Here is a 12,428-nt window from a genome sequence, read left to right on the forward strand (position 1 = left end):
GCTGAGCCTCGTGTATTCACTCAGCCAGCTCTCACCTACCGTCTCCCGTGTGCCCGGCGCTGGTCTAAGCAATGTCCAGATAGGAACTCATTCAATCATTTTAATAACCCTACGAGGCTGACGCTATTACTTAACTTCCATTTTACACACGAAGAAAGGGAGCTCAGAGAGGTGAAATCACTTGTCCAAATCACCCAGCTGACAAAGGGCAGAGCCAGGACCAGCACCCAGTTTATGCTCTTAACGGTGACACTGATCTCTTTCCATTCCCTTATCTGAAAAATGGGCCTAATCATACTTAGTTCATAAATGCAAATAGAAGGATTAATTGAGTGGGAAAAAATGCATGTAAAATGCCGAGCTCAGGGCCTGGCACATAGTGACAGCTGCTGGTACAACCACCCAAGACAGAGGTAGCCGCCAGTGTCACTCTTCCTGGGACCAGCAGGGGGGCGCTGTGACCAGAAGCGACTTAACCTCCGGGATTTGTGCTCCAAGGCCTTCCATCTAGTCTCCCTTTGATCTCTTTGCTGCAGCCAGAATAAGGCTTAGAAAATACAAATCTAATCATCCACTCACCTTAAAATTCTCAATGCAGAGAACACCTGTCTCCCACCCAGAGAGCTCCCACCACTCAACCCAAGTGCAAAGTCTGCATGAGTGCCGCAGGTACTCCTTACTCTGCAGCCTCATTTCCCAGAGCAAAGAGCCTGGGGTGAGGCTAGTCTGCTGGGGGCCTCCATACCCACTCCGCAGTCTCAGCATGAGTCCCTTTGTGTCATCCCATCCCATGTTCGCACCAGGCCCCACAGTTTCTAGAACTCACAGGCATTCATGAATCTATTAGGCATCTCAGCTTTCCAGCAAGCAAAGGAAAAAAAAGTGTCCACTCCCCGGGACCTTCCCCACCCTGTCCGGCCCACCCTCTTCTTGGCTGGCCCTACCTGGCTGGTAGAAGTCTGGAGCCAGCTCCCTGGCCAAAGTGCGGGCAATGTTGGACTCTTGGTTGGCAGCCACGGCAGCCTGTTCCGCTGCCTCTGCTTTGGCCTTGGCGTGGCTTGTCCTAAGGAGACAACATGGTGGAGATTCAGGATCCCTCCAGAGAACCAGCCCTCTGCTCCTCCTCCCCAACCTACAAAGAGATACCTTGGACAGACCATCCATTCACTCAGGCTGTCAATGAGTATTTATTGAGCCCTGTGGCCCAGACTGCTGTGCATCCCCCAGACCATTTCCTTTTCTTTCTGGGTACACAGATAGACTACATTTCCCAGCCTCCCTTGCAGTTAGATGTGGTCAGGTGACTGAGTCCTGGCCAATGCATTGTGGGAAGACATTTTGTAGGCCATTTCCAGGCCTGGTCCATAAAAATCTCCCCTGTAATCCTCTATGTCCTCTCTTTTCCCCCACTGCTGATAAAATGCAGAGGAGTCCAACGTCCCTAAACAAGGCATTTAACTTCTTTTGTGTCACAGACCCCTCTGGCATCTGGTGATGCCTAATGGACCCCTTCTCAGAATAATGTTTTGAAATGCATAAATTACATAGGATTACAAAGGGATGCAATTATACTGACACACTGTTACCAAAATATCTAAAGGAACAAATTTGTAATATAATAATATATGTCCTTCTTTATTAATACATTAAACAAAATACTAGCAGGTCTATTAACTACCACAGTTTTAAAGTATACATTAGCATAAAGGATATTTCAAGGATACTGCAACAATAGTAACGTGACATGAAAATATCTGTGATTTCTATTGGTGACAAAGTCACAGATACTTCTAATACTACTGTGGTTTATTGCCTGCTTCCATAATTAAAGAAAATGCTAAATTTCAGTTAGAGGTTAAGAAAAATAAAGATGTAGTTTTCCCATCTGATGTAGACCGCTGGTACCCTGCCCAGATCCCTTCACTGGGCAAATGCACCCACCCCCAGCTGCTCAGCCGATTGCTAATGGCTCATTGCTGTCCCAGAGAATTGCAATCAAGAAGCCATCTTATTCCAGAGGTCAAAACCCCCTAGCTCCCCCAACCCAGAAAGCCCAACCAATGACTAATGACACTGCCCAGCCCCCTCCTGTCCCAGGAGGAAGCAACTCTGTGGTCTTATCCTGGGTCCAGAGTTCCTGTGGGATCAGGCTGAAGCAAGACTCCACGTAAGACCACACCCTGGCTTGGCTACTTCCCGATCTCATCCCACCTCTCTCACCCCCCTCTCTCCTGAGAGTGGTCCCTCAATAAACACCTGCACAGAATCCCCATCTTCGATCCAGCTTCTAGGGAATCTAATCTATGACAGCATCCAAGTTCATGGACTCCCTGAATTATACCCAGAGAATCCCCTGCGGACCCAGGTTAAGAAACACAGTGGAAGGAACCTGGATCCATAAGTGATTACTGCATGGAGCAAAGTCCCGGGCCCACAGACCCACTGGAATGTGGGACATTTAAGCATTAAATTTAAACACTAAATGTGGAACATTTAAACAAGTCTTCAACGTTTATTCCGTTAAGCACCTGAGATTTGGGGCATGTTTGTTTCAGCTGTTAGTCTAGCCTGACTAATAACACTAATACTAATAACTATTAGTAACTACTAAGTAGTCACAGCCCCTGACTGATGGGCCAGGCACCGCTCTAAAGGAGTTGCAGGGATGAGCTCACGTAATCTCGTGATGCCTTAGGAAGCCAGTGCTCTTACTATTTTCCCTATTTTACAGAACAGGAAACTGAGGCACAGACAGCTTCAATAACTTGCCCAAGCTCTCAGAGTCATTAAGTGCAAGATCTGGGATTCTGAACCCAGGCCAGATGACTCCAGGGCCTGTGTGCTTGAGCGCACTCTGGAGCATGTGCCACTCACGTGGCCAGGAGCTGAGGACAGAGATTCCTGTGGACGAGACAAGCCTGGTGCCTGTCTCACTGTCCAGTGAGGGGGGATGGGGAGTAAATAAACAACAAAGTTATTTAATGAAATGTAATTAAATAAAAAATTCTTCACTGCAGTTGTGAGACGTGTCATGAAGGAAGAGTACAGAATGCACTGAGCATGCAGAACAGGGCGACCTGATGCAGCTCGGCAGTGGAGGGGGCAGTCAGGAGGACTCCCGTGAGGATGTGACATTCAGGCTAAGACGGAGAAACACATAAAGTAGGCCCATAGAGGTGAGGAGGGGACAGCAAGCCAGGTAGAGAGAAGAGCATGTGCAAAGGCCCTGGGGGGAGTAAGAGCTTGTGCCTTTGGGAAACTCAAAGGTCAAATCAGTGCCCACACATGCAGACGAGTTAACTACTGGGAGAGTTGTGCGTGTGTCTGTGTGTGTGTGTCTGTATCTCAGTCTCCAGCACAGAATTGAGCCCCTGATCGGGGAGATAAATTTTATTAAGCTCCTGCCCCGTCCCAGGCCCTTTACCTATGTTATCCCTTCCAATCCTCACAACTGCCTGGGAAGTAGTTTTCACTGTCCGTACTTCACAGGTGGGGAAATTGAGTCTCAGACAGGTATCTTGGTCCAGGATGCAAAATGATGCTTAATAACACAAAATGATGCTTTGCTTACAAAGCATTTACCACATGCCAAGGGCTTTACGGAAATCCTCCTTTAATTCCCACAATAACTCTACGTGGCAGATGTTATTACTATCATCCCTCTTTATAGAGGAGAAATCCAGGCCACAGAAGGCTCGAAGGAACTCACCCAAACTTATACGGCTGGCATGCGACAGAGTGAGCTTTCAAACCAAGGCTTTCTGGGATCTGGAGTCTGTGCCCTTAACGACGGGCAACACTTCCACTCAGCAACGAGGAGTGCAGTTCCAACCCAGAACAGTCTGATTCCCAAGCCCCCGCCCTCTCCACTCTGCCACACTGCCACAACGTTTACTGGAGGGAAGAATATTTTGCTGAATGAAAGAATGCGTAAGTGAGCGCACACGCGTACGTGTACGGACCAGGGCGCAGCATCGGCAATAGCTACAAGCACGGCTTTGGCGTCAGCAGCCCTGGATTCCAACTGTGGCTCTGCCGAGGCCGCGGCCAGGGTGAGGCAAGTGAGGCATTCACCTGGGCTCAAAACTTAGGGCGATACCAAAAAACTCAGTAATCAAGATAAATACTATTCTATCGCATTATTTTTAAAAGTCAAAATTAGTGCAAAAACAATCCCTGATGAACAAGCTATGAACAAAACGTGAATAAAGACTGGATCAGACCCTGCATTTGTGTGACTCGCCTCCCTTGCCTCAGCCTAGTCCTGATCCCACTGGGGCTCTAGGACCTTGGTGAGTAGCTGTGCCTCTCTGTGCCTCAGTTTCTTAATCAGTACCCCGAAGACAATACTTCTCCCCTCAGGGAGTTGCTGTGAAAACTAAAGAGAGGCAGCATATGACAGTGTTTAGCCCATCATGGGGCTGAGTGGTGGTGGTGGCGGTGGTGGTGGTGGTGGTGGTGGTGATGGCGGTGATAATGGTGGTGGTGGTGAGGGAGGAGGAGGAGAAGGAGGAAGATGCCATTTATGACATCAAAACTGCGAGTCGTACATGCATATCCCCAGGCTCATATATGCCTGTACATGGGTATGTGTGATTCAAAGTCCTGAACTTTCCAGAAACACTTCCCTGGAAACCTGAAACCCCAGGTGGGGGGAGGAGGGAAGGGGCTGGGCAAACCTTCAAACTGAGAAAATGTCCTTTTTTGGTAACGCAAGCTGGATGAGGCTTGTTTCCCAGTGCCCGGGAAGCAGTGTTGCAGGACTCCGCAGGCCGGAACGGCAGCCTTCACCCAAAGCCCTGGAAGATTCTCGGGGATCAACTGTGAACTCTTCAGGGCAGCCAGAACAGGGCTGAGAGGGGGGAGGCCACACAGCCCAAGGCAGTGAGGGCTGCTGTGCTGGAAGGAAGCTCACTCCTGCCCGCGTCCATCAGCCTGGCTGACCGATCGAATCCCTTATCAGCCCTCCCCTCACCAGTGGCTCTGATTTCAGGAATGGCTCCCCGGCTCCCCAGCCTTCCAGCCAGAATCCCAGTGCTCTCCCACACGCTCCCTCCTCATCCCCGTCCACATCCACAGCCACCAGTCACCTACTGTCCCTTCTACTCCCTCTAAGCTCTAGAATGTGCCCACCTCTCCATCCTTCTTCACTCCTCCTGCAAAGCCCCCACCCCCATCTGCCACCTCCTTGCCTCCAGGCTCGCTCCCTACAATGGATCCTGCACGCAGCGCCACCATGAGCTGGCTTACCCCATACATCCAATAGCCTCACCTCTTGCTCAAGATCTTTGCAAGGCTACCTACCGTGCTCAAAATAAAGTCCCAACTACTTAGCACAGCCTTCAAAGCTCTGCAGACCCTCGGCCCGAGGCAGTCCTGATGGGGTCTATCTGGCAGCTCAGAGGGTGAAGGGCCGGCCAAATTGCTGTTGCCCAGAGGCCACGGCTTCCAGTCCAGTGCCACTCGCAGTGTGGTCCATGCCCTCCCAGCCCCCTCATCACCTGGGAGCTTGCTAGAAACGTAGATTTTCGGGCTCCACCCCAGATCTAGTGAAGCAGAATTTCTGGGGGAGAAGCCAGGAATCCATGTTTATAAGCTCTCAAGATGCTTCCACTGCTCTCTGAAGTTTGAGAAGCATGTGCTAGACAGACAGAGAGAAAATCCAGCTCTATTTTCGGCAGTTCCCAGCCTGCTCAACCCCCCAGAGCCTGGAGCAGTTCTCTTTAAGCACCAGGACCCTCCCCGAGTTTGGCTCCTGGAAGGGAAATGCAAGAACCATTTCTTCTCCCACCACCGGTCCTGGGGTCTGGCCTGGTGCCTCTGGGGGAGGGTCTCCTAGGAGGGCTCTGACCCTGCTGGGGGGAAGGCAAGGAGCAGTAACTGGGGCAGGGGGAGGGGCAGGGATCAGTCACTCTTCTTGATTTCATTCGGATTATCTTTCGTCAGCAGGGTTAAAAATAAGGCTGGTGGTTGAGGGACAGAGGGAGGGGGCTAACCCTAACTGAAGCACGTCTGAGAGCTCCCGCCCCGCCCCGGCCCTCAACGCCCAGTTAGAACCTCCACTAGGCACTGATGGCTTCATTGGGCCAGAGAGGGACCCTCGCTGGCCTGGCCCCTGACTCCATGCCTTTGCTCCGGCTGTTCTCCCATCTGGAAGGCTCTTGGCCCTCCGTCCACCCTCCCAGCCTTAAAGGCCAGCTCCAGACCCGCTTCTGTGTATTTAACGCAACTCGACAGAGTGCCTACTGTGTTCTGGGCACTGTGGCTACAAGAGGAAACCAAGCATCAGAAAATCCCCTGTAGAGCCACATTCTATTGTAGGGGTGGGCAAATTACGGTGGGACACCAAATCCGGCCTGCTGCCTGTTTTTGTACCACCTGTGAAGTAATAATGGTTTTTATATACTTAAATGGTTAAAAAAAACCAAAGGAGTAATATTTTCTGACATGTGAAAATTACATGAAATTCAAATGTCAGTGGCCATATAAATAAAGTTTTATTGGAACACAGCCACGCCCACTTGTTTACATATGGTCAGGAGTTAAGTAGTTGCCACAGAGACTGTATGACCTGCAAGGCCAAAAATATTGACGTTCCTGTCCTTTATAGGAAAAGTCTGCCGACCCCTTTCTAATGCACTCACTCAACAACTGTCTCTTCTACTACTCTTATTAATAATATTAATCTGTTATTTGTCGAGCACTTTGTGCCCAGCTCTGTGCTATGGCTTTACACATACGATCTCAGAGAGGGGGAGTCACCTTCTCAAGGTCACACAGCTAGAAAGTGAATCTGCCCAAGCTCTTCCCCATCACACCAAGCTGCTGCCCTGCTGGCACTGACTCTGGGCCAGGTCCTCCACATGCGGGGACCACGGATGGAGAGGAATAGGACCAGCAGCCACCTGGGGAGCTCGCAGCCTAATGCAGGTCTGCCAAGACAATCATGCAACATCTCTGAAAATCAACGGATGAACAGGGGTGCAGAGCAAAGCCCATACGCCTCATGGTGGAGCAGCTGAGGGGGCCAGGCTGGCCAGGCTGCCTCGGTGCAAGTCCTGGCTCTGCTCCTTAGACCCTTGGGCAAGGCTGAGCCCCCGGAGCCCCAGTCTCCTCATCTGTAACATGGGGATAACACCAGCACCAGCCTCGGAGAAACAGTGCAGGGACTGAGAACAGAGGCCAGGACAGACGAAGTGCCAAGAGGGGCTTGGGAAATAAATTAAATAACAAGCACAGTTTTTTGGAGGAAAAAAATCCTGAATGTACTAAATGTCACTAATTTGTTAAATGAAAATGAAAAAATACAATTGTTCAGAACAAGGAGCCCACGGCAGGTTTGCAGGACAGAGGCAGATAATCCAAGTCCCCAGCTCAGCCTCTCTGGAGGCTGCTGAGGTGGCTGACAGGGACAGTGCTGCCAAGGGTCTTCCTGGGGGGCTGCTTCCCATGCCACTGGCCTGCCCTCTCCCAAAATGGCCCCTCGCCCCGGCTCTGGACGGCCATGGCCCTTGCCCCCAGAATAATCATGGTCAGAGGAACCATGAGGAGGAGCCACAGCTGGCCACCCGCCCAGAGGGCTCCCTGGAGAAAGACCCCCTGCCCCGGCCAAGGATGCAGGCAAGGGCCCAGTTAGGGGGCCCTGACTGACAGGGGCAGTCCTCCCCACCCCACCCTCAGGACTCCATTCACTCGGCAAACGAGTGCTAAGCCCCTGCTGGGAAGCCCCTCACATAGAGGGTTAAGGGCCCAAGCTCAAGCCCAAATTGCAGACCATCACATTGTGGGTATCTGACCTTCGCTCTCCGGCCTCAGTTTCCTCAACTGTGAAATGGAGATAATAATACTTACCTCATAAAATTACTAAGAGTCCGAAATGAGATAATACAAAAGTGCTTAGCATAATAAACCAAGCACTTAACAAAAACTAGCTATCATCATTATCGTGGTTTTTGTTATTATTATAACAATACTCCCAGCAATTCCCTTTCAAAACTCTATGGACTGCCTACAAATTGGGATGTAAATATGCATTCTTGTAGAAGGATAGGTCGTCCAAACATTGTTTAAGGTTCACCCACGCTATAGCACGTATCAGCACTTCATTCCTTCCTCTCGCCAAATAACGGTCCACTGGGCGGATGAACCCTAGTTTATCTGGTCATCAGTTGATGAACATTTGAGTTGTTTCCACCTTTTGGTTCCTATGAATAATGCTGCTATGGACATTTGTGTACAAGTTTTTGTGTGGATGTGTGTTTTCACTCCTCTTGGGTAGACACCAAGGAGCGGAATTGCTGGATCATATGGTAACTCCATGTTTACCTTCTGAGGAACGGCCAGGCTGGTTCTGAAGTGGCTGCACCATTTCACATTCTATCAGTAACGTATGAGGCTTCCAATTTCTCCACATCATTGCTAACATTTGTTATCATCCATCCTTTTTATTTCAGTCACACTAGTGGTTTGAGAGGTGCCATCTCATGGTAGTTTTGATTTGCATTTCCCTGATGCCTAATGACGTTGAGTATGTTTTTATGTGCTTAATGGCCATTTATGTATCTTCTTAGGAGAAATGTCTATTCAGATCCTCTGCCTATTTTTAACTGTTTTTTTTTTTTTGGTCTTTATATTATGAGTTGTAAAAGTTCTTTTATATACTAGATACAAGTCCCTTATCAGATATATAATTCGCAAATATTTTTCCCATTCTGTGGATTGTCTTTTCACTTTCTTGATGATGTCCTTTGAAACATAGCAGTTTTTAAATTTAATGAAGTCCAATTTATCTATTTTTCTTTTGTTGCCTATGTTTCTGGTGTCCCATCTAAGACAATGATTTACTCCTATATTTTCTTCTAAGAGTTTTATAGTTTTAGCTTTTACATATAGGTCTATGAGCACTGCTTCCAATAAGAAAAAATGAGAAATAACCTAAGGGTTCATACCAGCCTATGAGGTGGGCAGCACAACCATGTTACAGATGAGGAAACTGAGACACCGACAGCTTAAGTCACTTGCCCGTTATCATCAGAATGACCATTGAGCCAGACACGGCTCCCACTCTGGAAGGATATAGAGTCTGGTAGGACAGATAAGACAAGGTGAAAAAGTCTTGAGAGCAGAACAAATAGAAGGCTAGAGGAGCAAGCCGATCTGGTGGGTTACAAGCTCATAATTCGTGTTTTGTTATTTTTATGCTATATATTATAAATATAAACGTATAAAATATATAGTATAAAATAATATGGCTGCTGGGGCCAGCCCTGTGGCCAAGTGGTTAAGTTCACGGGCTCTACTTTGGTGGCCCAGGGTTTTGCCAGTTCAGATCCTGGGCGTGGACCTAGCACCACTCATCAAGCCATGCTGAGGCGGCGTCCCACATGCCACAACCAGAGGCACTCACAACTAGAATATACAACTATGTACTGGGGGGCTTTGGGGAGAAGAAGAAGAAAAAAAAAAAAGATTGGCAACAGTTTTTAGCTCAGGTGCCAACCTTTAAAAAAAAAAGAAAAATAAATAAATAAAATATTTTTTAAAAAATTTAAAAAAATATTATGGCTTTTTGTTGAAAATTTTGGAAAATAGATTTTTTTTTTTAAGAAAAAATTGCCGTTAACATTTGGCTATTGTGAGGTGGTCAGGAGCACAGCTGCGTGACTGTGGGTGATTCGTGTAAATTCTCTGTGCTTTGACTCTTCCATCTGTAAAATGAGGATGTGAACAGCCCCTACCTCACAGGGTTGTGTGGATTATAGAGCGAATTTGTGTACATAAAGCATTTAGAACAGAGCCTGGCTGACAGCAAGCTCTATGCAAGTGTTTGGAAAATTCAGAAAGAGGATTTGTTCAAGTCAAAGTGGGGGGCATGGGTTCTGAGTCTGGGGGTCTGTGCCACCCAGAGGCCCTACGCAGAACCTCCTCACCCTGAAATCCCAGCCTGAAATCCCCAGGGCTCGGAGGCAACCTTTTCCAGATCTTGTTTTATGGTGACCCTTCTCCCCTTCTTAAGGAGGAGCCGCCAGCCCTGCTGGGAAGTGTCCTCCATGTGTGAGTGAGTGCATGAGCCCCAGCCGGGGGGGGGGGGGGGGGGGGGGGGTCAAGGTAATAAGAGGTGCTGTTTAATGAGTGCTAACTATGTGCCAGACACTTGACCTATGTGGTCAGCTGAATAATGGCCCCAAAGATATCCGAGTGTGGATCCCTGGGACCCGTGAATGTTACCTTATATGGCAAAGAGGCTTTGCAGATACCATCAAATTAAGGATCCTGAGATGGGGAGATTCTCCTGGATTACGCCACAGGCCTTAAGTGTAATCACAAGTGTCCTTAAAAGAGGGAAGTGGAGGGAGATGTGATGACAGAAGAGGAGAAGGCAAAGGACGGGAAGACAAAAGCAGAGCCTGGAGCGACACTCTTTGAAGATGGAGGAAGGGGCCACAAGCCAGGGAACGGGCAGCCACGAAGAAGCTAAAAAGTCAAGGAACCGGCTCCTCCCATCAGAGCTTCCAGAAGGACCAGCCATGCCAACAGCCTGACTTTAGACCAGTGAGACTAATTTCAGACTTTCGACCTCCAGGACTGTAAGAGAAGAAATTTGTGTTGTTTTAAGCCCCCAGGTTGTGGGAATTTGTTACAGTAGCAACAAGAAGCTAGAACAACCTGTGTGATTGCACGTCAACCTCAAGACAACCTACTTTACAGGAGAGGAAATGGAGGCTCAGAAAATTACCTGCCCAAGGCTCATAGCTAGTAAGTGCCAGAGCTGCAGGCACCTGAATCCAGGCCCGTGTGGGGCCGCAGCCTGCGCTGACCCACACATCTGCATGCTGCCGCAGGTCAAGCCCTTTCCAGAAGGGCCCAGACACAACCCAGCTTCTTCCCCCAGGGGCGTTGTGAGGCCCTGAATTTTATCCCCAGCATTCACCCTGCCTGTCTGAGAGGGCCCAGGGCTAGTGGTTACTAGCAGTAATGTCCCCTACATCCCCAAAGAAAGGCTAGTCCATCGGGGCCTGGGAATTGCCTGGCTGACTACGTATGACTGAGGTCTGGCTGCACTTCAGCAATCAGTGGAAGCACAGTTTGCTAAGAAAGTAGGTCCTGGGGCCGGCCTGATGGCGTCGTGGTTGAGTTCACACGCTCTCCTTTGGTAGCCCAGGGTTTGTGGGTCTGGACCCCAGGTGCGGACCTACACACCACTCATCAAGCCACGCTGTGGCAGCGTCCCACATACAAAATAGAGGAAGACTGGCACAGACCTTAGCTCAGTGACATTCTTCCTCAAGCAAAAAGAGGAAGATTGGTAACAGATGTTAGCTCAGGGCCAATCTTGAAGGAAAGAAAGAGAGAGAGAGAAAGAGAGAGAGAAAGAACGAAAGAGAGAGAGAGAGAAAGAGAGAGAGAAAGAGAGAGAGAGAAAGAGAGAGAAAGAGAGAGAGAGAAAGAGAGAGAGAGAGAAAGAAAGAAAGAGAGAGAGAGAGAGAAAGAGAGAGAGAAAGAAAGAAGGTCTTAAATATTACCACCAGAAAAGAGAAATGGTAATTATGTGACATGACAGCGGTATTAGATAATGCTAAAGTGGTGATCATTTTGCAATATATAACTGTATCAGATCAACACATTGTGCACCTGAAACTCACACATTGTTATATGTCAATTGTATCTCAATAAAGTTGGAAAACAAAACAGTAGCTTCATTAAACTCTCTTCAACTGAATCTTTTGAATACACCCCTTCCTGCCAGGACTCTGACTGATACGACCTCTTCAGATCTTTTGCATGTGCATATAGGATGCCTATTCCAAAATAAGTAAATATATTTTAGAAACCTAGCACCTATCAGTGGGAGGACTTTTAGAGCTATGGTTTAATGTATTCCTTACAACAACTCTAAGGCGTAGTATTGTTATGGCCACTAAATAGGCAGGGAAATAGGCTCCAAGAGGCAGTGTGACCCAGGGCAGCCACACAGCTGGGAAGTGCAAGGCTGGGGCTGAGCCCCTGGTGGCCTGATGCTGAGCCTGTGTCATCCAGTGCAGGGTGGGCCCCAGGGGACATTCCAGTCTAAGCCTTGTGTACCCCACAGGAAGAAGGCAAGGACTGGGTTAACACCCAGGTCTCCTGGACTGGTCCTGCTCTGTGCTGTGTTCTCTAATGCTTTCTTGGAGCTGGAAGGCTTGACTGAGATGGAGGCAGCGGGGTGACATTAAAAATATCCAGTAACCGCATAGGGGCGCCAACCAATGAGAATGGTGTGGAGGCCCTCCTGTTGTGCCAGGTGGTTAAACATTTAGTTTCTGGGTCCTGGGGAAGACAAGGTTCTGGGCAAGAGGCCACGAGTACAGGACAGTAACACGGGGTGGGGAGCACTTAGGGGTCTCAGGGCAGCTGCTGGTCACAAACTGGTACAAACTGGAATCTTTCAG

At 48.8% G+C, this 12,428-nt stretch overlaps 1 protein-coding gene and 1 long non-coding RNA gene across 3 annotated transcripts in view; one reads left to right on the forward strand and one right to left on the reverse strand.

Annotated features, from left to right (window-relative positions):
- The window catches only part of JPH2 (junctophilin 2), a 61,160-nt gene that overhangs the window by 4,697 nt on the left and 44,035 nt on the right, over positions 1–12,428 (reverse strand). For both annotated transcript variants that reach the window (XR_011494647.1, XM_044748214.2), the window contains exon 3: positions 945–1,063. Coding sequence is in view for 1 of the 2 variants with exons in the window: in XM_044748214.2 (XP_044604149.2) it covers positions 945–1,063 (119 nt within the window). In the remaining variant the exon portion in view is untranslated. The remainder of the gene's footprint in view (positions 1–944; positions 1,064–12,428) is intronic.
- The window catches only part of LOC139040327 (uncharacterized), a 29,277-nt gene continuing 17,919 nt past the window's right edge, over positions 1,071–12,428 (forward strand). The window contains exon 1 of the long non-coding RNA XR_011494648.1: positions 1,071–3,930. This is a non-coding gene — a long non-coding RNA (uncharacterized lncRNA). The remainder of the gene's footprint in view (positions 3,931–12,428) is intronic.

The sequence above is a fragment of the Equus asinus genome, chromosome 15 (assembly GCF_041296235.1).
Source record: "Equus asinus isolate D_3611 breed Donkey chromosome 15, EquAss-T2T_v2, whole genome shotgun sequence".
NCBI lineage: Eukaryota > Metazoa > Chordata > Mammalia > Perissodactyla > Equidae > Equus > Equus asinus.